At 42.3% G+C, this 25,998-nt stretch overlaps 1 protein-coding gene and 2 long non-coding RNA genes across 4 annotated transcripts; 1 reads left to right on the forward strand and 2 right to left on the reverse strand.

Annotated features, from left to right (window-relative positions):
* Positions 1 to 6,231: 6,231 nt before the first annotated feature.
* Positions 6,232 to 9,121, reverse strand: LOC124857399. 2 transcript variants are annotated; one of them, XR_007035583.1, is made up of 7 exons: positions 8,981 to 9,121; positions 8,813 to 8,893; positions 7,310 to 8,486; positions 7,077 to 7,183; positions 6,540 to 6,602; positions 6,413 to 6,420; positions 6,232 to 6,316 (listed from the first exon to the last, which is right to left on the reverse strand). It is a non-coding gene; the product is annotated as an uncharacterized LOC124857399 (long non-coding RNA). The 2 variants fall into 2 exon arrangements; XR_007035582.1 differs by having other exon boundaries at positions 6,267 to 6,420.
* LOC124857398 lies at positions 9,015 to 13,252 on the forward strand. The gene is made up of 2 exons (XM_047348652.1): positions 9,015 to 9,664; positions 9,802 to 13,252. The coding sequence occupies exon 2, from the start codon at positions 10,080 to 10,082 to the stop codon at positions 12,423 to 12,425; it is 2,346 nt and encodes a 781-aa protein (XP_047204608.1). The 5' UTR covers positions 9,015 to 9,664; positions 9,802 to 10,079; the 3' UTR covers positions 12,426 to 13,252.
* A 2,934-nt stretch (positions 13,253 to 16,186) lies between these two features.
* Positions 16,187 to 16,970, reverse strand: LOC124857400. Its single transcript, XR_007035584.1, has 2 exons — positions 16,721 to 16,970; positions 16,187 to 16,441 (listed from the first exon to the last, which is right to left on the reverse strand). It is a non-coding gene; the product is annotated as an uncharacterized LOC124857400 (long non-coding RNA).
* Positions 16,971 to 25,998: the final 9,028 nt, after the last annotated feature.

The following is a 25,998-nucleotide window of genomic DNA, read 5'->3' on the forward strand; positions in this document are numbered from 1 at the left end:
TGTCCTCCAGTAATAACATAAAGAACCTTGTTGTCAACTTTGGCCAGGACCAGGATCATTTCAATCCCTTATTACACAGGCTATAAGAAAAAAGCAGATCTGATAAGCTTGTGGTGGTAACACCATTGTTAACTCAAAAGGTCAGGAATTCACCTTAACCATGTAAAAGTAGCCAATGATGACAATTAAAAAATAGAATAATATTAGTTCTTTCTGGTTTTCTTAAGTAGTGCTGCTGAATTTTACAATAGTTGTAGAGGGGCTGTGTTGGTATATGGAAGACCACAAAGCAGAACACTGCAGTCACCTATTCTGCATCTTATAAAAGCATGTAATAAATTGTCTGTATTGGACCCAGAGACAAACTGTGAAATTTTGGATATGTTCTTAAGATGATGAAATCCATTTATGATTACATTTTTAAAAAGATATCAACAAGTGTCAGCTAGACCAAAATATAATGCCCATATTTATTGCATGGTCTGAAGGGTTTTAAATGGGACGTAGGCAAAGAAAGGCACGCAACATCTCTCAGTGGACCTCTGACACCAAAATGTACATATTCCAATACGTGTACATGTCATATACCTATACAGATACATATACATACACATATACATAGACATGTGGGATACTGTTGATCTATTATTTGGATGGGGGTACAAATTTTGGCAGGGTCAACCCCTCTATTGTATAAAGAGCTAACTGCTCTAAAATTTCAGGAGTAGTTAGCAATCATAAGAAGGGTTTGTGATCCAAAAATCAAGAATGTGAATCATTTTATGTGTATGTAATCTCACGTTTTTCATACTACATTTATTGGATTGGAAAATAATACTTAAAAAACATTGTTATTTCCCACAAAGACTATAGCCTAAATAGCCAAATATTCAGTAAAATCTCTTTTGCTAGATGTAGGATAGAAAACAAACCATCATGAATACCAGTTTGCTCTATCAATCAAATAGCTTTGGATAATGGGCTTTGTCATCCAGGTAGACCAAAACAAAAACGTTCAAAAAATCCCTAAGTACGTCATTGATGAAAGACTGAAACACTGCAGGTGCATTACTTAATCCAAACGGCATAACCAGGTATTCAAAATTGCCCAACAGGGTTTTGAAAGCGGTCTTCCACTCATCCCGCTGGCGGATCCTTACTAAATGGTAGGCGTTACGGAGATCTAATTCAGAAAAAATGGTTGAACCGTGTACTGGTTCAAAGGCCGAGGACAGAAGAGGAAGTGGATATTTGTTTTTAACAGTAATTTGGTTTAACCCCGTATAGTCAATGCAAGGGCGTAGTGAGCCATCTTTTTTCTCCACAAAGGAAAACCCAGCTCCGAGTGGAGATGAAGAGGGGTGAATTAATCCTCTCACCAGAGACTCATTAATATAATCCTCCATAACTTTTCTTTCTGGTCCTGAGATGTGATAAAGCCTACTGGAAGGCAGGGGGGCACCAGGAAGCAAATCTATTGCACAGTCATAGGGTCTATGCAGGGGTAAAGACAAAGCTTCGGGTTTGCTGAAAACTAACCTGAGGTCATGGTACTCTGGAGGAACGTTAGTGAGATCGAACATCTCGTTATCTGCAGGATCTGACTCAGAGGGGAGTGAAGCTACTGCTGACTGTAAACAAGACGAAAGACAGTTAGTGGACCACGATTCAATTCGGCTTAAAAATGGTGGCAGACTAGCTGGCTGCATCATCATGGACAGTGACACCAGCACTGGTCAGGGCCACAGTGGACTGGAAAGCTCCTTACAGTGCCAAGAACAGGTAATCAACTTTTTCATGTTCACTTTTCCACCATGAAAACACCATCTCCATGGAGATGCAACATCATGCTTTATTTCAGCAGGGAAAAGGTAGATGGAGTATCCTAGATGAAACGTGTTAGAGGCTGCAGGTGGAGGTTCACCTTCCAGCAGGACAACGGCCCTAAACATACAGCCAGAGCTACGATGGAATGATTTAGGTCAAAGCATATTTATGTGTTAGCATGGCCCAGTCAAAGTCCAGGCCTAAATACAAGGGAAAATATGTGGCAAGACTTGAGAACTGATCTTCAGAGATGATCTCCATCCAGTCTGACTGAGCTTAAGCTATTTTGAAAGAAGAATGAGCAAAAATGTACAAAACCGCAAATACAGGTCCTTCTCAAAATATTAGCATATTGTGATTAAGTTCATTATTTTCCATAATGTCATGATGAAAATTTAACATTCATATATTTTAGATTCATTGCACACTAACTGAAATATTTCAGGTCTTTTATTGTCTTAATACGGATGATTTTGGCATCCAGCTCATGAAAACCCAAAATTCCTATCTCACAAAACTAGCATATCATTAAAAGGGTCTCTAAACGAGCTATGAACCTAATCATCTGAATCAACGAGTTAACTCTAAACACCTGCAAAAGATTCCTGAGGCCTTTAAAACTCCCAGCCTGGTTCATCACTCAAAACCCCAATCATGGGTAAGACTGCCAACCTGACTGCTGTTCAGAAGGCCACTATTGACACCCTCAAGCAAGAGGGTAAGACACAGAAAGACATTTCTGAACGAATAGGCTGTTCCCAGAGTGCTGTATCAAGGCACCTCAGTGGGAAGTCTGTGGGAAGGAAAAAGTGTGGCAGAAAACGCTGCACAACGAGAAGAGGTGACCGGACCCTGAGGAAGATTGTGGAGAAGGGCCGATTCCAGACCTTGGGGGACCTGCGGAAGCAGTGGACTGAGACTGGAGTAGAAACATCCAGAGCCACCGTGCACAGGCGTGTGCAGGAAATGGGCTACAGGTGCCGCATTCCCCAGGTCAAGCCACTTTTGAACCAGAAACAGCAGCAGAAGCACCTGACCTGGGCTACAGAGAAGCAGCACTGGACTGTTGCTCAGTGGTTCAAAGTACTTTTTTCGAATGAAAGCAAATTCTGCATGTCATTCGGAAATCAAGGTGCCAGAGTCTGGAGGAAGACTGGGGAGAAGGAAATGCCAAAATGCCAGAAGTCCAGTGTCAAGTACCCACAGTCAGTGATGGTCTGGGGTGCCGTGTCAGCTGCTGGTGTTGGTCCACTGTGTTTTATCAAGGGCAGGGTCAATGCAGCTAGCTATCAGGAGATTTTGGAGCACTTCATGCTTCCATCTGCTGAAAAGCTTTATGGAGATGAAGATTTCATTTTTCAGCACGACCTGGCACCTGCTCACAGTGCCAAAACCACTGGTAAATGGTTTACTGACCATGGTATCACTGTGCTCAATTGGCCTGCCAACTCTCCTGACCTGAACCCCATAGAGAATCTGTGGGATATTGTGAAGAGAACGTTGAGATATTATAAGGTTTAATTTCGGCCGATGACGTCACCATCCCCCCATTTTACTCCGAATTCAACCGGAGTGGGCTCATTTTTTAGTGCTTCGTTTGTGCAGGTTTGTGCCGTTAAAATTTTTGTTTGTGCAGTTTTGGTTTATGAGATATCAAAGAATATATTTTTTTAGGTCATCCAGAGGTCACCATCCCCCCATTTTGCTCCAAATTGAACCGGAGTGGTCTACCTTTTTAATGCTGTTTGTGCCGCTTTTATGTACAAGCTATATAATTTTCTTTCAGGCGATCACTGACGACTTAAATCGATGACGTCTATGGCCTGCGCTGAACATCATCACCACCAAGCAAGCAGTTATTAATTTCGTGTTTTTCTTTCATCATGCAAGTTAAATTGTGTTTTTATCCGATGTTGTAAAATGTATGCCTTGTTATAGTGTTTTGCACTTTATTCTTTAATAAAGATTATGAAACTTTTTTGGTCTCAAAGAAATTTGCTTTAAATATGTCTACTAAGTCACCAATACATTTATCTTTCTACACAGTAATTCAATATTATCCTCTCACAAATGGGGAAAAATCCACCAGCTGCAGCTACACATTCCTTGCCCAAAACCTGACATGGTCTGCGACCACTATGATGTAATGTTTATAATTTCAATAACTGTTCTGTGTTACTGTTGTGGTTTTAATAATCTAATTCAGCTCGTGTACGCTGGACAAAAGCGGAAGTGCGAGTAGGTCATTGGCTCAAAGTTCATAACCAAGTAATTTACTTTTTGTTCAAATAAAATTTTAAAATGCATCAAGCATTAATTTCTAATTTCTGACATTAAATGTAAGAATTTTTAAAAGCGCTTGGCAACTTTGATATACTAAGTTCTCACGCAATGTCATAGGGATTGGCTCCACCCACGTACTGACCCCCACCACTTACCTTGTTTTGGCCGTAATTTAAACGTTTTACTACTTGTACAAGGTAAGTAAGCTAATAATGTTTAGGTTTTAGATAAAACACTGTTTTTTAAAAGTCCAGACTTTTAAAAAATGTTGAAACAAAGATTCGGCAAGGTTTCATTTTGCAGCTATTCCATTCATTTTTAGTCATCGATGTTTAGGCACATCAGTAGACTCCACAGAACTAAGACACATTTTTAAAGTTGAACAGATACTTCAATTGAAAATTCACAAGACAAGTAGTAGTAAAAAATTCAACATTTAAAATAAAAACATACTATAATTACAACACAGCATAAATGGCATACAGATTTGAGAGAACAATTTAAACTGAGTTTTTGAGTTGTGATAGAATGCTGAAATATCAATGTTTTGTGGCTTTGGGAGATTATATAGGCCAGAATAATATTTTGATTAATGCTAATCAAAGCCTTTTCGTTCTTTAACTAGATGCCTCGACAGCCATCAATAGACAGGGATTCCCTTATTGCAGTTCTCTGCAGTTCAAAAGAGGATATCCTTCTAAATGGCAAAATAGCCACTCCAGCTGCCACTATTTGGACAGTATTAAGTCAGCAGCTGGAAAACAAGATGTCTCCAAAAGCCCTGTACACTTTTGTAAAATCTAACAGACACAACATCTGGTCATGTTTGGAGATCAGTGAGCAGGAAAGTGATCGTGAGAGCATTGTGGACACAGAGTTTGACTCTGGCTCCATTTCTCCTGGACAAGACGACTGCTCAGGTTTTCAGCTTGAAGTTCCTTTTGAGGAATGGATCAAATTTGTACCAGAGAAAGTGGAATATAATGACAAGTTTTCATCATCTGGCAAAAGGGAATACATGATTTTGAAGCCTGGCACTTGGAGTCATGTAATTAACCATCTGATTTGGAAAAAGATCAAAAGCACATGTACATTTGTGTTCCAGAGAGCAAAAGTTTATCCAACTGTCACAAACAAATATATAGATATCAAAGGCTTCTGTAAAGAGTGTCAAGGCCATATTAAAATGACTTGTGCTAGAGAGCCAACGGTAAACAGCCAAATGCTGCTTCAGTGCTCCATCGAAGACATTGATATCTCCCTGCACACTGGGCAATCCAAGAGGTTCATGTCTGGAAACCTTCGTGCACAGATTTCAAAAGAGCTGTGTGAGGGCAGGATGGAGCCGGCTGTATGGAGGTCAGCGAAGGCATCAGATTTGATGGATATTGGAGATGCTGAGCCAAGTCACCTTCCAAATTTGGCCACCCTACGAAAAGCTAAGCAGGAGAGAAGAGATTTGGAATTAGGTGACAAAGATCCCATTTTGTCTTTGCAGTTATTAAAATATAGCACACCTCACAGTGGTAGTATAAGAGACATTGGTCTAGACAAGTTCTTCTGCCACTATTGGAGTCAAACACAGCTACATGTGTATAAGGCATTGTCCAAAAAATGCCCCTCAGTAGTTTGCTTTGACGCAACTGGCTCAGTTGTGAGAAGACTGGTGAGACCAAATGGTACATCTGGCCACATCTTCTTATATCAAGGTGTTCTGACAGGGGACAACTGCTCAGTCCCAGTTGTGCAAATGCTGTCAGAGAGACACGACATTAATGCAATTGCAACATGGCTGACAGAATGGCTTCGTACAGGTGCTGCTATACCAAAGGAAGCCGTGAGTGACTTTTCTCTGGCTATTCTTGGTGCTCTGGTGAAGGCCTTCACTCCTTACCCCGATCTGAAGACATACATTAACGAATGCTTCCGTTTGCTACTTGGGAACCAGTCTGCAAAACTTCCTCCTTGTTTTATCAGGGTTGATGTGGCACACTGCATAAAGATGATCTGTCAGTGGGACTGCCTGAAAAACAAGTCACACCGTGTCAAAGATTTCTTTGTCAGGGCAATAGCAAAGCTTCTTCAATCACAGTGCTTGGACCATGCAAAACAGCTAATACATGCCATCACTGTTGTGGCCCTCAGTGAGGCAGAGGGTGATGATAGTTCTGGAGTCCCTCTCGAATCAGAGATGTGCAAAAAATATCTACAAACCCAGATCACAGAAGACTCCATCATCATTCCAGCTGTAGATCCAAATGAAATGCATCAAGTGGATTCTTTTGACGAGATCCAGACTGACCTACGCGGCTGGGTATCAAACATATGCGAGGAGAGCAGGTCACTCGCTGCAGCCAATGGGGATAGGGACAACATCCATTTCCTCCCTGATATTGTTCCACACATAATAAGACTAGCAAGTTACTTACCACTTTGGACAGGAGTAATGGTCCCCCTCTTCAAAAGCACCAACCTCACAGCAAGCTCAGCCACTGTTGAAGCAGAATTCAAAAATGTAAAGCATGGCCTTTTTAAACACGAGAACTTACCCATTCGAGTTGATCGCTTTATTTCTCGTCATCTTTCCTTTATAGAAGGGAAATCAACAATCTCTGTTCTGAACACATGTGCATTTGATGCGTTTTGTCAGTGCTTATGCTGTGCTTTCTGTGACAGCTCAGCATTTCAAAATGTTGTCAGGAACAACAGTGACAACCCCATCTTGCTGCTGGTAAAAGCCATTGCAACAGATGGTGTGACCCCAAAGATCTATTCACAGAGGGCAGAGCTGCTTAGTGCAATGTTTGAAAAAATCCAGTTGAGGTCTGGTGCCCATCAAATCGATGCCCAGTGCAATATCTCCATGGTCATTGGAAAAACAATGAGAAATATATCCAGCGTTTACATCTCAAAACACTGCTCTTCACAGTTCTGCCAGCTAAACAAAGGAACAACAAGGGAAGTACCATTTGTTTCTCCTGACATTTCTGTGCTGATGGACTGTGGCATGGCTCAGCTTGACATTTCAGTGGAAAATGGACTCTTCCTTCCGGAGTCTCCCTGCCTTCGCCCACTACCGAAGGAATCAGAATGTCCACTTGAATTCAAAACAGGAGCTAGCACCTCAGGAAAAATGCTCTGTGCTGGAACTGTTACTCACAGCTACAGCATTGGAGAAATAACATGGATTGACACTGACCTTGCAAACACAACTCAGTTTCCTTTGAGTGAATTTCCCCCCACTGTTGCTCTCCAAGGAAAGACATTCTCTTTGAGAGGAGTCATCGCTTTCAAGGGAAGCTTGACTAAAGATGGTCTGGGACATTACATTGCATACTGCCGAAGAGCTCCATGTGTGTGGGAGCTTTATGATGACCTGGCAAATATAGTGAAGACTGTGTCTGAAAAGAAGACAATACAACCACATGCAGTGTTATACACAGCAGACTGAATGCTGTGAATCAACACATTTTGGGGGAAAATTTCTGAGAAGCCCAGATCAAAAGGCAAATACATTTTGCCATGGTTTGATATTCCTGACCAGAAATAGGTTCTATTTTAATGTTCTTTGTTACAAGTTCTTAGATGGTTAAGTATGCCATATGTTGCCTGTGGTGATTTATAACATAAAGTTAATTTTCCAAATCAGAAGTGTTTATTCTTCTTTGAAAGTATAATGTAGATTACATTTTCAAACAGTAACTTGGTTATGCGTGATCTCAGAAGTCATGGTTACCTCTCTCAATTAATTAGAATAGAAAACCTTTATTGTTCCACAATAGGAACATTTGAGTGTGTCAGCACCAAACCATAAGGCAATGAAAGTACACAGGTTCATATTTATCTAAAAAAGTAGAAAACTTACCCAAACTAAAAGCTATAAGAAACAAAGTGCAAAAAACAATCACAAAAAGGCTGAAAGGGATTTACAATAAAAGAGAGGAAAAATACAATACTGTGCAGTTATCAGTAAGGTATAGGTTATATATATTAAATTAGGCGTGCAGAACAATCAGGTGACAGTGGTGACAGCATTTATGTAAACACTTGATCAGATAAAAACTTGATCAGATAAAAACTTGATCAGATAAAAACTTCAATATTGGCATGAAAGTAGAAAACCTATTGTTTGTTGGAAGCAGTGATGGTTAGTCTATAAAGTCTAACAGCAGCTCTGATCTGCAAAAAAGTACTTTTGTCCACTTAAGGTAAAGCTTCACTTAGGCTAAAGTACCTCTCCATGTCTTTACTAGCTTCATGTATGGGATGGGAAATACTGTCCAACTATGAATATATTGGTCATGTGCCCACCTCATGGTGGTGATGATGTTCAGCGCAGGCCATAGACGTCATCGATTTAAGTCGTCATTGATCGCCTGAAAGAAAATTATATAGCTTGTACATAAAAGCGGCACAAACAGCATTAAAAAGGTAGACCACTCCGGTTCAATTTGGAGCAAAATGGGGGGATGGTGACCTCTGGATGACCTAAAAAAATATATTCTTTAATATCTCATAAACCAAAACAGCACAAACAAAAATTTTAACGGCACAAACCTGCACAAACGAAGCACTAAAAAATGAGCCCACTCCGGTTGAATTCGGAGTAAAATGGGGGGATGGTGACGTCATCGGCCGAAATTAAATCTTATAATATCTCAGATATTAAAACAGCACAAACGAAAATTTTAACGGCACAAACCTGCACAAACGAAGCACTAAAAAATGAGCCCACTCCGGTTCAATTCGGAGTAAAATGGGGGGATGGTGACCTCTGGATGACCTAAAAAATAATCTTTAATATCTCAGAAACCAAAACAGCACAAACAAAAATTTTAACGGCACAAACCTGCACAAACGAAGCACTAACCATTCTGTCTATTTGCTGGAATTTTTCAAGTGGGTGGGGTGTCAGCTTCACGCAGCTGAAGAAAATCCATTATTCAAAGATGCTACAGCAGAAAATAGTTATTTTTCAAACATGAGTGCTTCAGTAGCTGCTTAACGTAAAAAGTGTTTTGTATAGAACTGACTGAGGTTTTATCACTGAAGTAAACACCATATAGATCAGTAAAACCACCTGGAAACTGTTGCATATGATGTTCAGGAGCTGCTAAAAGAGGCTCTGCTGAAGTTTGCAGATATAAAAAAAGTATTTAATCACTTTAGACTTCAATGTCAATAATGTACCAGCAGATTAATTTTAATTAAGCATGCAGCTATGATACCTGTGGCTACAAAACGCTTTGTAGAAATACAATCCAGTTTTTTAAAGCATGGATGGTGAGCCTGCAGACCACTGAAGCCCCTGATGAACAGCTACTGATGGAGAAACGCATCTGGACACAGCAGCCACCATCCCGCAAACAGCTTACAAGAGTCTTTTTAAACTATGACCTCCAGATGCTACATGTGGTGGGGAATTAAACTCCTGCATCCCGGCAGAACGGACGAAGATCGGGACGCCTCTCCGAACGAGCTCCGGAGCGAATCAGACCAACTAACTAACTGAGAGGAGATGACAGCTGGAGCTCTATACGGAGAACTTTAGCAGGTAGGCTAACTTTAACCTGTCAGTTTCATTCTACAACATGGAGAATTGTTTATAGGTTACTTATGAAGACGAACGATCTCCATAAGTAACTAGCTAATCACAAATAACCTTAAATTACAACTTTTGGTGAGATGCAGCCTAGTTGACGGTCAACTACTTCCGGGGGGTTTCTAAGGCTACAGAGCTATGTGGAGCACGTGACAGCCGACGCGTTGATCTTCTGTTGGATGTTCTCTCGAGAGAATTCGCTTACCAATCATGTCTAATACGCACGCGTCTTGTGACGTAACGGAATGTGACGCATCATAGGCACTCTACGTTAAATATCTTTTCATTCTGAGTAAACATCACTTCAAGAAGAGTAGGAAATCAGATCGTCCGTTTTTGAGTTTTCGGTCCAAAAAAGCTTTTAAAAATGTCTCGGTCCAATAAGCAAATGAAGAGAAATATCTCCATCTCAATTGACAACGTGGAGGACATAATACTACCTCGTTTGAACACTTTATCACCGGCACAGTGGACCTTGCTGTCCCAAGGTCTGAAGGATTCACATATTACAGGCGTTCTGGCTGACATACTTAGCGAAATTTTTCAGCAATGTGTGGAAAATTCATTGAAAATCGTGGTTCCAATGATTGAAGAGAATATGGAGGCCTGTGCAAAGACTGAAATCCCAGATGAAAACATCAGTGTGAATTTAAACAGTTTGATTACAGCAGAAATGGCCACCGCTCTCCAGGTTTCACCAGAAATTTGTCACAGTGGGGAGGAGTTAAACTCATTGATGGAAGAGGAGGTCTCTCAAAAAGTAACTTCTATTGCAAATGTGATCATAAGGACCCCCGTTTATCCTGTGGAACCTGCCGTGTATGTGAGTGCCCGCTTTTCCAGCCTAATAAATCTCAACAGAATGGTTTCCAACGCAGTTGAATTTCTCCGAAAACATCTTAACAGAGCCAGATCAAGTTGTGCTGACAGATACTGGAGCAGATTCGTGAAAAAGCGGGCCTCAAGTGTGCCTCCACCAAAACCAGAGACTGCATTTGAACTTCCACCGAAAAGCGTTTCTTCAGTCGTAAAACATCCCTCTTTTCTGGCTTTAGTTGGTGAGGGAATTACAAAAATAATAGAGAAACATTCACATGATTCATACGATGCCAAAAAAGCAGACGATGTTACAGAATTTTGCCCAGCAGTTCAAGTGGCAGAAGCAATTAGCCAAACTATCATTGAGGACCTTCATTTCTGCAAATCCGAAGGTTCAGTTAGACAGAAATATGAGAAAAGTTCATGCGCGCCACATTTTAACTTGAAAAAAATTGTTGGTGATATCAGAAGCCTATTTTCATCAAAGCTCAAACCCGCTCCAGCTGGAAGACAACAAATAACCAGCAAACCAGAATTTTCCAGCTTTGTCAAGCAGCGGTTTTCCAGTATGGTGTCTTCGTTGAAGAAATCATTGGATTCAAGCGACACAAAGGTGGTCAAATTGAAACATGACCCAGGTAGATCAAGCAGACTTGTGTGCCTCATGTGTCCTGGATGTGTCCCTGAAGTTTCATCAGATGAGGAAAGCCCAAAACATCGAGACTACACAGAGACAGACCACATTCCTAAACTGGATTTTCAGTCTATCAAACCTCAGATTGATAGCCTGTGTGCAGAATCTACAGAAAACACATTTCTAAATGACAAGATCAAACAGTTTGCAAAGGAACTGACAGATACATTATATGTTAATATCATGAGGAGCCATTATTATCAAATTCCTGTTCCTCCAGAAGGAAAATGTCTTTCAGACTCTGTCCTCTCTAGCAAGAAAATAAGGGACGCTTCCGGCCAAATACAAGTTTGCCCTGAAGTCTTCTATGCCAGAGCAGAAGACGAGGTAAGGACATTTCTCCAAAGAATCTTTCTCTGGATAAAAAATGAGGAAACTTATCAGATAAGTGAAGAGGATAAAGTTTCCAGTGTGCTCTCAGAAATCAACGATCTGGTTAAACAAATATGTGTCACATCGACCCAAATAATGTCTCCAGAGCCCTGTGAGCCACAAAATGAAAAGGACAGTAAACCAAATATTTCAAGGGAATTTGCAGACAAGTCTAAATCTGATGAAGCAGACCAGTCTAAATATGATGAAGCAGACAAGTCTAAATCTGATGAAGCAGACCAAGTCTCTTTAACGTCTGACATTGAGTCCTGGATTGTGACACGTGAAAAATTTCTCAAAAAGATATCAACCAGCGATGGGTTTACAGCATCAGGGAATATTTATTTCAGTTGTAATGATGAAATTCAAACTAACATGTCAAATCAGGAGGCAATTGAAAGTGACGTGTCTGAGAACACAGAACGAGAGGAAGGTAATACATTTTTAGTAATGAGTGCAGCTTTAAACTGTTCAAAGAAAAATGGAGGGCCCTTTACGTCCAAAGAGATGGGAATGATCCTGTGTCATCTGTCAGGAGTGGATGATGTAGAAAAAGACTTTACTGTCAATATATACAATGAAAACACTAAACAATTTGTTAGAGAAATCACCAAAGATCTAAAAAACGAGTTTGGCTCCACTGAAGCAGTGTTGAAGGCTATGATGTCAGAAGCTGGCCGTCCTTTTAAGAGGGCTGTATTGAGATTTTTAAAAAGTTACTTTAACATAAAACCCCCGAAATCTGCAGTTCAAAGGTTCTTTTCAGCAATCACAAAACTTTTTAGGAATCTTTTCCGAAAGCAAAGAGTATCTTCTTCCTCCCTGTAGATTACAGACCACAAACATACACAATCTCTGGCATCCTTCTGCAAACCAAACCATTAACATTTTAGTAATAGCTAAAATAACTTTTTATACGTGTAGATATGATCTGCCATTTGATAACATAGACCAAACAAATTTCAGGAATAACTCCTATTAGCATAATATTTTTCTAGGTCAGGGCAACAAGGGTAAAAATCCCAGCCTAGCTTTGATATTTAAAGTCTCTCCTTTGGGTTTTCGCCAGGTGCTCCGGTTTTTCCTATTAAAAACCATTCATGCAATCTTATTGGAATGTTACCCTGTTATGGACTGGTTTACAGCTTAAAAGACTACAGGCAGACGTTGTCTTATTACAAGAGATTCATAAAACTGCCACAGCTGCAAATGATCTTAAATCACCTGAGTTTCCTAATCTGTTTTCCGCCTGCTATAATTCTAAGCAAAGGGGAGTAGCAAACTTAATTCACAAAAATGTTAACTTTACAGTATTAGACAAAGTTAGAGATCCAGAGGGTAAAATCCCAGCCTACCTTTGATATTTAAAGTCTCTCACTTTGGGTTTTCGCCGGGTGCTCCGGTTTTTCCTATTAAAAACTATTCATGTAATCTTATTGGAATGTTACCCTGTTATGGACTGGTTTACTTCACCACTGCCACAAGAACGGCCGAGGTACTTTAAGGGACAAACACATCAAATTCAAATTAAGAAATTTGTAACCAAATCAATTCAGTACATTCCAATAATTCTCATTCATGCTTTCATCACCTCGAGACTACTGTAATAGCATTCTTTATGGTTCATCATCCTAAGTCCTTGATAAACTCCAAAACATACAGAACTCTGCTGCTCACCTACACCCGCTCTCTTGACTACATCACCCCAGTTATCCAGAAGCTCCATTGGCTCCTTGTCCCCCAACACATTCATTTCATAGTTCTCCTTCTTACTTACAAAGCCCTTCATAACCAAGGCCCTTGCTACCTCATCAATCTGCTCCACCATCACATTCCTTCACGCAGCCTCCGCTCCTCTGATGCCGACCTGCTGTCTCTACCACCCTACTGTGACCTGGGGGGACGGAGCCTTCTCCATAGCTGCTCCCACCCTCAGGAGCTCTCTCTAACCACATCCTTGATTGTACAGTTTTATGTACATTCTAATCACATCTTAAAACTCACCTTTTTAGAAATGTTTTTAATGTGTGATTTTTTTGTCTAATGCTTATCCTGTGTTGTTAATGTCTAGTAAGATGTACTTAAGTGTTTTGATCTTATAATTTTGTTTGATTCCTGTAAAGTGTCTTTGAGATCTTTGAAAAGCACTAACCAGATAAAATGTATTATTATTATTATTATAATTGTTATCGTTTTAACGGCTGAGCCTGCCAGGATTTGTATCCCCTTCCAAAAATTGACTGACAATGTCCCATGTTCTTGATTTTTGGATCATAAACATTTCTTATAATGAAAAAGTACTCCATAAATGTTGTAACTGTTATCTCTTGAAATGTAATATTTACGGGGGATATGAAAAATATCAGGCTGACCCTGCCATAATTTGTATCCCCTCCCAAAAATTGACTAACAGTATACCACATTCTTGATTTTTGGATCATAAACACTTCTTATAATGAAGAACTACTCTTGAAATTTTGAAGCAGTTAGCTCTTTAAATGCAAAAGTTACAGCAGGATACAAAACATATCAGGGCCAGTCTGCCATAATTTGTATTCCCATCCAAATAATGGACTAACAATATCCCACATGTATATGTATATTTAATGGCATTTCATGTGACAGACCAACACAAAATAATTTAAAATTATGAAGTAGAAGGAAACTCATAAAAATGTTTAACAAAACAATCTGAGATTTATATTCAACCCTACTCCCTAGTCAATATTATGTAGAGCCACCTTTCTCTGCAGTTCCAGCAGCTTTAACCATCTACAGGTCCTTCTCAAAATATTAGCATATTGTGATAAAGTTCATTATTTTCCATAATGTCATGATGAAAATTTAACATTCATATATTTTAGATTCATTGCACACTAACTGAAATATTTCAGGTCTTTTATTGTCTTAATACGGATGATTTTGGCATACAGCTCATGAAAACCCAAAATTCCTATCTCACAAAATTAGCATATTTCATCCGACCAATAAAAGAAAAGTGTTTTTAATACAAAAAACGTCAACCTTCAAATAATCATGTACAGTTATGCACTCAATACTTGGTCGGGAATCCTTTTGCTGAAATGACTGCTTCAATGCGGCGTGGCATGGAGGCAATCAGCCTGTGGCACTGCTGAGGTCTTATGGAGGCCCAGGATGCTTCGATAGCGGCCTTTAGCTCATCCAGAGTGTTGGGTCTTGAGTCTCTCAACGTTCTCTTCACAATATCCCACAGATTCTCTATGGGGTTCAGGTCAGGAGAGTTGGCAGGCCAATTGAGCACAGTGATACCATGGTCAGTAAACCATTTACCAGTGGTTTTGGCACTGTGAGCAGGTGCCAGGTCGTGCTGAAAAATGAAATCTTCATCTCCATAAAGCTTTTCAGCAGATGGAAGCATGAAGTGCTCCAAAATCTCCTGATGGCTAGCTGCATTGACCCTGCCCTTGATAAAACACAGTGGACCAACACCAGCAGCTGACACGGCACCCCAGACCATCACTGACTGTGGGTACTTGACACTGGACTTCTGGCATTTTGGCATTTCCTTCTCCCCAGTCTTCCTCCAGACTCTGGCACCTTGATTTCCGAATGACATGCAGAATTTGCTTTCATCCGAAAAAAGTACTTTGAACCACTGAGCAACAGTCCAGTGCTGCTTCTCTGTAGCCCAGGTTAGGCGCTTCTGCCGCTGTTTCTGGTTCAAAAGTGGCTTGACCTGGGGAATGCGGCACCTATAGCCCATTTCCTGCACACACCTGTGCACGGTGGCTCTGGATGTTTCTACTCCAGACTCAGTCCACTGCTTCCGCAGGTCCCCCAAGGTCTGGAATCGGCCCTTCTCCACAATCTTCCTCAGGGTCCGGTCACCTCTTCTCGTTGTGCAGCGTTTTCTGCCACACTTTTTCCTTCCCACAGACTTCCCACTGAGGTGCCTTGATACAGCACTCTGGGAACAGCCTATTCGTTCAGAAATTTCTTTCTGTGTCTTACCCTCTTGCTTGAGGGTGTCAATAGTGGCCTTCTGGACAGCAGTCAGGTCAGCAGTCTTACCCATGATTGGGGTTTTGAGTGATGAACCAGGCTGGGAGTTTTAAAGGCCTCAGGAATCTTTTGCAGGTGTTTAGAGTTAACTCGTTGATTCAGATGATTAGGTTCATAGCTCGTTTAGAGACCCTTTTAATGATATGCTAATTTTGTGAGATAGGAATTTTGGGTTTTCATGAGCTGTATGCCAAAATCATCCGTATTAAGACAATAAAAGACCTGAAATATTTCAGTTAGTGTGCAATGAATCTAAAATATATGAATGTTAAATTTTCATCATGACATTATGGAAAATAATGAACTTTATCACAATATGCTAATATTTTGAGAAGGACCTGTATATGCGTTTTTGTACATTTTTGCTCATTCTTCTTTCAAAATAGCTTAAGCTCAGTCAGACTGGATGGAGATCATCTCTGAAGATCAGTTCTCAAGTCTTGCCACATATTTTCCCTTGTATTTAGGCCTGGACTTTGACTGGGCCATGCTAACACATAAATATGCTTTGACCTAAATCATTCCATCGTAGCTCTGGCTGTATGTTTAGGGCCGTTGTCCTGCTGGAAGGTGAACCTCCACCTGCAGCCTCTAACAGGTTTCATCTAGGATACTCCATCTACCTTTTCCCTTCTGAAATAAAGCATGATGTTGCATCTCCATGGAGATGGTGTTTTCATGGTGGAAAAGTGAACATGAAAAAGTTGATTACCTGTTCTTGGCACTGTAAGGAGCTTTCCAGTCCACTGTGGCCCTGACCAGTGCTGGTGTCACTGTCCATGATGATGCAGCCAGCTAGTCTGCCACCATTTTTAAGTAGAAGAAAATCCATTATTCAAAGATGCTACAGCAGAAAATAGTTATTTTTCAAACATGAGTGCTTCAGTAGCTGCTTAACGTAAAAAGTGTTTTGTATAGAACTGACTGAGGTTTTATCACTGAAGTAAACACCATATAGATCAGTAAAACCACCTGGAAACTGAAGTTTGCAGATATAAAAAAAGTATTTAATCACTTTAGACTTCAATGTCAATAATCTACCAGCAGATGAATTTTAATTAAGCATGCAGCTATGATACCTGTGGCTACAAAACGCTTTGTAGAAATACAATCCAGTTTTTTAAAGCATGGATGGTGAGCCTGCAGACCACTGAAGCCCCTGATGAACAGCTACTGATGGAGAAACGCATCTGGACACAGCAGCCACCATCCCGCTGTTGGGATTATAATTATTGATTAATTCATATTTATCAATAATTATAATTAAAAATCATAATTTGACATTTTTTTTTTCTTAACCAAAAAATCCTCATTTATGAATCGAAACCAGAGATGTCTTCTGGTGTTGTAATTGTGGCTCAATGCCTTTGATAATTACAACCGTTAAATACTCAGTAATAATTGATAACTATTACCAGAGATGTCACTGTTTAATCAACCGTTTCTGCCGAAACGTGGGTAACTTTAACCTTATTTTGACTGAAAAATCACTCTTGCACAAAATAAACACAAACGACTTCTCTTTATCTACGTGAATCTTTATTAAATCAACAGCCTGATCCACCTCGCTATTCCGATTCAATAATCTTCACCTAATCAAACATGCAAAGTTCTACACCAAAGAGGGCAAAATATCTAACTAAACAAAATAAAAACAGCAGTGAGTGTGTATGAGATCAAACCAGCAGTTATGGCAGTTATGGCAAAATAAAAAGGGAATATGGTTGATCGAAGCTTTGGGAGCGCAGTCCGCCAGAAAGTGTAGCTCAGTGAGATACAGGCAGTCATAAACCTTCCCCCCAGCATGGTTGTAAACCCAGAGGACAAAGGATAATAAAACTTTTGGCGGCAAGCCAGTAAGCAGTAAAGTTGGAGACAAAGAAAATGTTGAATTTCACCATAAGGTTATTATAGCAGTCCAGTTTCACAGCGCACCTGCTCTCAGGTGTTCACACGGTAAAAGCACAAGTTGCGAGACTCGACGGCCTCAGAAATCAACAGTAATCAAGTTTCAATAAGATGGCATGCACATACAATTCAGAACACATTAGACTATAAGTGGCGATTCTACATCACACTAAAACCCTACTCTACCCTGCCCAAGGTATTCCTAATAAAGAACTGAAAATAAAAGGGTGGATTTAACTTTTTGAAATCTTCCTTCTGGGGCAGCGAATGAGAGAGAAAAGGGGGGTGAAGAGTTTCTGCGCGTCCGCAGTTAAACTCCAAGGAAGCGGTCAATCTCCGTCCTTTGGCCTCCTTGGCGAAAGGGAAAAATATGATATGACTGTCAGCAGTCGACTGGAACAAAACAAGGTGGCGATCCGTCTCCTTGAAACCATTGTGAGGTTTTTTTTTCTTCTGTTACATGTTAAACTCACGTCTTCAATCGGCAAAGTGAAATTTCTGGCCTTCTAATTCCAGAAACCTCTTTCATGAATTATTCTTTTCCGTTGGCCAACGTGGAGAATAAATGAAATCCACGTGGGACCTCTTCTCCAGAATGATGCGCTTCAGTTGCTGGTCCGGTTTCCAGCGTGAAAAGCAAATGGTGGGCTAACTCATACTCTGTTATATAGTTGGTGGTGGCCTTAGAGCTGTAACGCCCTCGTCCTATCAGTGGCCACTGGGATTTGTAGTAATGGACTGTCCTGGGATACAAAATGGCCGTAAACATCAGAAGGCCTGGTAGCGTCCAGCAACGTGGAAATGGTCCAATATTCAGCAAACAAGCGGTCCAACATTCCCCCCTAGGTTCAAAGGGTGAGATGAATCGCAGTCTTTGAAGCTACTGGGACCATTCTGTCCTTAGCTGAACGTTCAGTGATCCGTGGTGAAGTAAAACAAAACAAAATGTCTCTGTGTTCCTCAAAAGCCTATGATTGGGCAGGATAGAGATTAGCCTGGGCAGGGCTAAACTCTGACTAACTCATACCTTTCTGTGTTGTTCAATGAGAAAATACAAAACAATACATTCATATCATCATTACATTCTTTTGGTCTTCAGCTTTTGGTAACCTGAGACAAAATGAAACAACAATAAAAGATACCGTATATATATATATATATATATATATATTTATATAAAAAAAGAACTAAATCATGGTTCATAGCTTATTCGTCCAACCAACTTCCATTAGGCACTGGAACTTGGCTGTGTCATTGGCAAAGGTGGTGCTATGAACCGTGGGGGAATGAATGTGAGGGAATCAATCCTGACCTGTAGACGCTTAACTTGCCTGTATGCAGTGTGTGCCGTTACTGCCGTCACGACCCACCCGATTACAAGGAGAACTAGCGTAACGGTCATAGTGTGGGTTTCTGTCCATTCTGTTCGCCTGGGGAACTGAGGGAGAGGTGTGAAGCTTAACTCTGCAGGGGTGAGACTGAACCTAATTTGTTTGGTACCTTCCACTACAAGTTGTTCTTCAATACTAGCATCAATGCTGAAATTATATCCTTTGAAGGCATCCATAATTTCAATTTCTGTATCATATCGATCGAGATTAAGATGTTGAAGGATTATGTCTCCAAGATGGAGGAGTGCACCTTGGGGTACGGAGCGGAATATCGTTTGGTTTGGTCATTTTATTCGGGTAACTGTGTCATGCTGATCGTAGGATAGCAGGGCTTCTGTTACTGGTGTGCTTACAAGCCATCGATTGCCCGCACGTTCGACCTTGGTTTCTATTCCTACGTCCTTCAGAGTTACTTTAGCCTAACAGTTTTGTTCAGGAGATCCCTCCCTTAAACCACACATGTAATCGGTGACGTCTCTAATAAAAAGATTACTTGGACAAACCCAATGGAGGTCCTTGGTTTTGGTGCACAGGTCTAAATTGGGAATTAGGTAAAGTTTTGTGTCGGCCTCGTGGTAAGCTAAGAGTGATGGGGTTTTGCGTGGGGTTTCATGTGTATGCGCCTTCCAGAACCCGACATTTAACACTGTTTTAAGCCTGTATACATTTGCTCTTTTGATGATAGGGAGTTTGAGCATAAATCCTATGTCTAAATTATCTGGATTGACGAAAATTGGAATTGTGCTGCCTAAGCTATAAGCTAGGTGTGTTTGTGGAGGTTGCAAGGTGTCTGTTGTGGTGGACTTTAGGATTTTCTCTACTAAATCCAGCGGAACTAGGTAAGTAGGTATCCGTCCTTCGGTTAGGCTGTCTACCGATGAACCAACCTCCCTAATCAGGTCTTGCATCAAATCTCTTACAACCTGTGTGTACATCAAATCATTCTTGACCACTTCTGTGAGGGTTTGTAGTGCATGCAGGGTATTGTTAATAAGAGTGGAGTGTAAATTTATAGTAACCAAGGTGCCCTGGAGGGTCTTGGTTTGTACTTCCAATAGTCTCTGTTGGAGGAGGAGTCTGTTGGATTTCCGACATTTCTTCATCTAATTCTTGCACGTGCCTCTGAATAGTTTTCAGGCTAACGGAATTTGCTGCTGAAAGGCCAATGGAAAACAAAGATCCCAGCGCCGCAGCTGAGGCTATCAGTCCACCTAGGAATCTCTTTGGGTGTTTACTGCCACTGAGGTCCTCTTCGGTGACCATGAATTTCTGCAGTTGTTTGAGAATATAGATTGTAGTTTGTTTGGCATGGTCTATGGTGTCAGGGGTTTGAGTCCCCTGCGGTCTTCCTTCAGTCATCAGTGGAGGAAGACGGACGTGTTTGCGGTACACGTCCCATGGGTCTAGACGTACGAAAACCCTCTGCGTGTGAAGTCTACAGTGTGTAATAAGGAGCCCGGTGGTGTCTTGCAGGACTGTGCCGGTTGGGGGTCCTATCTCTATTACACTGGTTGGTAGAGCAAGATTGGAGCCAACAAGAATGCCAATCATCCAGATGACCTCCATCCTGCAACAGGGAAATCTTGATTATAGAAGGGAATTTTTATGGGTGGAATTGTTAGTGATTAGTGCATGTTAGTGTGGGTTTATTTTAACATGCACCTATCTGGCCGACCCTATGCACTATCCTCTCCTCCCTCCTGTCCGGAAGTGAGCCCTGTTCCTGTGGAGGAGAGTATTTTGTAGGGTTTGATCTGATTTGCATTAACCGGTTTGTACACCGGGGCCTGTTTGGATTTTGAGATCCTTATTCTGTAGGCCACTGGTGAGAGTTTTCCCACAATTTTGAAGGGGCCTGCCCATTTTGGGAGAGATTTCCTGGAACGCCCGGCTGGTTGAGCAAATCTGAAGTAGAAAACTTTTTCGCCCACTTCGTATTCACAGTGGGCTGCTTTCCGGTCATAATATGCTTTTGCGCCCTCTACGCTGGCTTCCAGGTTCGTTTGTGCCCAAGCGAACGTGGATCTGAGGTGCTCCTTCAAGTCTGCGACATATTGATGTGGTGTGTAGGCAGTTGTCACACTCACATCTTCTGGATAGTACAGCAGATGGAGTGGGAGGGTCATTTGCCTTTCAGTTATCATCTCAAAGGGTGTTACTCCTGTAAAGTGTTGGGGGGTGGACCGGATGGCCATCAGGACCAAAGGGAGTTTGATGTCCCAGTCTTTTCCGTTGCTGCTAACATACTTCTTTAGCACGGCCACTATGGTACAGTTCATTCACTCCAGCTGATTGTGGGTGGTAGGGAACGTGAAATTTTACTTCCACTCCCAGAATGTCAAAAAGTGCTGTCATGACGCTTGAGGTGAAATGTGTTCCTCTGTCTGAGTTAATCGACAGGGGAAGACCCCACCGGCTGAAAACATGGTTCAGCAAAAGAACAGCCATGGTTACAGCTTTGTCGTTTTGTGCAGGTAAGCATTCAACCCACTTAGTGAAACTGCACGTCACTGTTAGGAGGTATTTATTACCTCTGGTCAATTTGGGGACTGGTCCAACCCAGTCGATTTGCAGGTGGGACCACGGGAATGTAACCCCCCTTCGCTGAAGTGGAGCCCGACCGAGTGTCTTGGATGGTTGGAACTGACAGCAGGTGAAACATCCTTGGATGTAGATTTGGGTGTCGTGAGCCATCAAAGGCCAGTACGCCACCTGTTGGAGGGTATGGAGTGTGGCTTTAAGACCCCTGTGACCCCTACAGGAGAGTCATGAGCGTAGGCTAACATGACCCTTTATGGTCAGTTGGTACCACCCATCGGGGCGTCCCGCGCCCGTTGTGGGTGTAGACTAACAAACCTTTCTCCAGCTTCAGGCGGGACAGGTTACGTCGGAGGGTCTCGCCCGTCGCCAATAGCGACGTTTCAGCTGACACACCGCTGGCCACTAGCTCCCTGATGGTGTGGAGGTTAGGGTCTTGGTCCTGCATAGTTACCAAGTCCGTATCACTGGGTTTTCGTCCAAGGTGGAGAATCTCCCCAGAGCTTTGTGGGTCTTCACGCGTCTCCTTTGTCTGTCGTCGAGTAACGGCACAGACGGCATAGGTATGAGAGGGAGGAAGCCATTCTTTTTGGAAACTCCACGGGGTTCCACTTTCAGCTCCCAATCGGGCTAGATGGTCTGCTTCATCATTTCCGTTCTTGTCTGGGCCCAACGTCCAGGAATGACACTTCACCTTTTCCAGTACACTACCATCCCCTGTTCTGTGGTGAGATGGTCACATGTCAGAAAGAGTTCTGAATGTTTTATCTCTTTATTCCTGGCATTCTTCATTCCATTCTCTTTCCACACCGGGAGGTGGGAGATGAAACTGTGCCGAGCATAGTTGGAGTCGGAGCAGATCACCAGTTGTTTAATGTCCAGGGCTGTAGCCTGCTGGGGGGTGATGAGTACTGCTGCAATCTCTGCATACTGACTTGTTTTCGGCCCCAGTTGGTAGTGGTTTGGTTCGGTGACGTGATGTCCAACCCAGCCACATTGCATGGTTCAGTAGTCCTTGGCAGTGACACGCCCATCTAGCACAAGTATTGGGCCAAGGGAATGCCATGATATGGCAGTCCAAACCATCACTGATCCACCCCCATGCTTCACTCTGGGCCTGCAACAGTCTGGGTGGTACGCTTCTTTGGGGCTTCTCCACACCGTAACTCTCCCGGATGTGGGGGAAAACAGTAAAGGTGGACTCATCAGAGAACAATACATGTTTCACATTGTCCACAGCCCAAGATTTGCGCTCCTTGCACCATTGAAACCGACATTTGGCATTGGCATGAGTGCCCAAAGGTTTGGCTATAGCAGCCCGGCTGTGTATATTGACCCTGTGGAGCTCCCGACGGACAGTTCTGGTGGAAACAGGAGAGTTGAGGTGCACATTTAATTCTGCCGTGATTTGGGCAGCCGTGGTTTTATGTTTTTTGGATACAATCCGGGTTAGCACCCGAACATCCCTTTCAGACAGCTTCCTCTTGTGTCCACAGTTAATCCTGTTGGATGTGGTTCGTCCTTCTTGGTGGTATGCTGACATTACCCTGGATACCGTGGCTCTTGATACATCACAAAGACTTGCTGTCTTTGTCACAGATGCGCCAGCAAGACGTGCACCAACAATTTGTCCTCTTTTGAACTCTGGTATGTCACCCATAATGTTGTGTGCATTTCAATATTTTGGGCAAAACTGTGCTCTTACCCTGCTAATTGAACCTTTACACTCTGCTCTTACTGGTGCGATGCGCAATCAATGAAGACTGGCTACCAGGCTGGTCCAATTTAGCCATGAAACCTCCCACACTAAAATGACAGGTGTTTCAGTTTCATTGTCCAACCGCTGTATATATAGATATATAAAAGTTTGGACACACCTTTTCATTCAAAGAGTTTTCTTTATTTTCATGACTATGAATATTGTAGCTTCACACTGAAGGCATCAAAACTATGAATTAACACATGTGGAATTATATACTGAACAAAAAAGTGTGAAACAACTGAAAATATGTCTTATATTCTAGGTTCTTCAAAGTAGCCACCTTTTGCTTTGATTACTGCTCCGCACACTCTTGGCATTCTGTTGATGAGCTTCAAGAGGTAGTCATCTGAAATGGTTTCCCAACAGTCTTGAAGGAGTTCCCAGAGATGCTTAGCACTTGTTGGCCCTTTTGCCTTCATTCTGCGGTCCAGCTCATCCCAAACCATTGTTGGACCACTTGTTTGCTGAGTATTGGATTATCTGCACAATGTTGGACGTCACTGTGCCCCTCCAATGGCATCGGCCATTTTGTACCCAGGACAGCCCGCTCCTACATATCCCATCGAGCATTGCGACTGATATGACTAGGCGTCCCCAGTCTGACGTCACAGGATGCTATATAGGAGGCGCTCATGTTTGAAAAGCCGCCTTCTGCTGGAAATGACCTGGTGATTGAAGAGCGCCACTTTAAGAGAAGAACTCTGTGAAGAGTTTCATTAATTCTCTCTCGTTGGACAACGAACTATTCATAACTGAAGTCTGTGGACTAAGAAGGCCGCAGGTTTCACTTTTGCCGATCGAAGACGTGAGTTAACACGTAACTGGAGACACGGAGCTTCGGAGAGACGAACCGCTACCGTGTTTCATTTTCAAGTCGACTTTGATGGTCACTTTTTTTGATGGTAATTATAATTACAATGATTTGTAATTATAATTATTGATCAAGATTATTCAATCAATAATCATACTCCCAACATATGGCGTCCCTTTGACGGGCCTTAAAAAGACATACATCAAATCACTGTTGCACAGAATGAACAGTTGTGATCCCCGTTAACTAGACGTGTATTGGGAGACTTGAGTTTCGCACAGAACGTTTGTGAATTAGGGGATTTCGATTAGGTTGTGCTCAGTTCTACTGCAAAGGATAACGTTAGCTTTCAGAGGTGTTTGTTGTGGATGCAAGGTGAAAGTTGGTTTAACTTGTGGAAAAGTTAAAGTTAATTTCCAGTCGCCAGCCTGCTGCTGCAGCTGTAAAAACCAGCGCTGATAAGCAGCAGACCTGCCCCAGTGTCCACTGAGCGTAATTACAGTTGTGACCAACATTCTCCCAGTCAGTTAGAGAACAACACCTACATCTGGTGGCCATTTAATAGATTACAGATTGCAGCTGGATTTCCCAAACCGCAGACCTGCACTCAGTACCATCTGGTGGTCACTAGTGCGAATTGCATTTCCTACGTTGATATGTTGTTTTTTTTTGTTTTTTTTTTGCATGTTTGCTTGATCAACCCCATTAAAGCATAGACTTGGGTAAGCCACAGTTTGAACGGTCAAACCTGTGTGCCCAGTTTAAGCAAACCCATACACCTGGAAGAGACAGGTATGAATCAGACAGCTAGCTGAATAGCTTAGCCTGTTGTGTGCAGCTAATTAAGTTTAGCAATCCTTAATCACTGAACAGCTTAGCCTGTTGTGTGCAGCTAATTAAGTTTAGCAATCCCTAATCACTGAACAGCTTAGCCTGTTGTGTGCAGCTAATTAAGTTTAGCAATCCCTAATCACTGAATAGCTTAGCCTGTTGAATTGCTGCTAATTTCTTTAGTGGTGGTTCATAAATAAACAGTTTGTGTGTTTGCATTGTGCATTTTGGGCCAAAGATGGAGGGAACATCCCAGACTGCAGCTGGAGATGTGTGTATGGTGGAGGACCCCATAGGAATGCAGGCACAAGAGGTGATAGGGTCATTGATTCTGTTGTCCCCCGAGGAGCGTAAAGGCCTCAATGATTATGGCATTGAGCAATGTGAAGCCAGGATTCAGGAGTTGCTCCAAGTCATTAAAAACCCACCGAAGGACAGACGGGTCTCAGATGTTTTAGGACAGCTCACTCTGTTGTATCAGCGAAGGTTAATGTTGGAAGTTGACCAGCGCGTTAAACTGCAGTTCGAGCTGAATGATACGTTGCAGACGGTGGATGTCCTTCGAGGGGAAATAACAGAAGTGGGAAATAGATTGGAAGCAATAGAGGGTAGCCATGCCACCGCGCCCCCCCTGGAAGAATGGGGGGACGAACCGAAACCCACCTCACAGGTTGAAACCTTTGGAGGTGAGCCACACCTGCGAAACCCTGAGAGAACCTGCAGGTCAGATCTGGAGGATGTAGAAGCTGCTCTCCAGAGATTACCTTTCCAGGCTCATGGGGTTCCCCAGACATCCACCGAGGTAAGAACGGGGGTAAGTAGTCAGAATAGGTTCAGTGGTGCGGTGCCCCACCCCACTGCAATCAGCAGCCATGAACGGTACCTAGCTGGGGACCCAGCAGGTGTAAATAGTTCACGGTTCAGATGCGAGCAGCCGTCAAACGTGACTCGCAGTACGGTCCTCTACGATCCCTCACCTCCGCCACGGCGACAGGAGTGCCGCCCCTGGGATTCAGGTAGCTCCTACCGCCCTCAACCGCTGCCCAGGACCCGAGTCCGGGAAGCACAGGGCCCACAGTTATACCGGGAGCAGCCTCCACTGCCTCCTCCGAGGAT

This window comes from Girardinichthys multiradiatus, chromosome 20 (assembly GCF_021462225.1).
Source record: "Girardinichthys multiradiatus isolate DD_20200921_A chromosome 20, DD_fGirMul_XY1, whole genome shotgun sequence".
Classification (NCBI taxonomy): domain Eukaryota; kingdom Metazoa; phylum Chordata; class Actinopteri; order Cyprinodontiformes; family Goodeidae; genus Girardinichthys; species Girardinichthys multiradiatus.

What these genes read in the sequence shown, in the direction of transcription:
- LOC124857398 (XM_047348652.1), top strand. Translation starts at nt 10,080, where the DNA reads ATGTCTCGGTCCAATAAGCAAATGAAGAGAAATATCTCCATCTCAATT.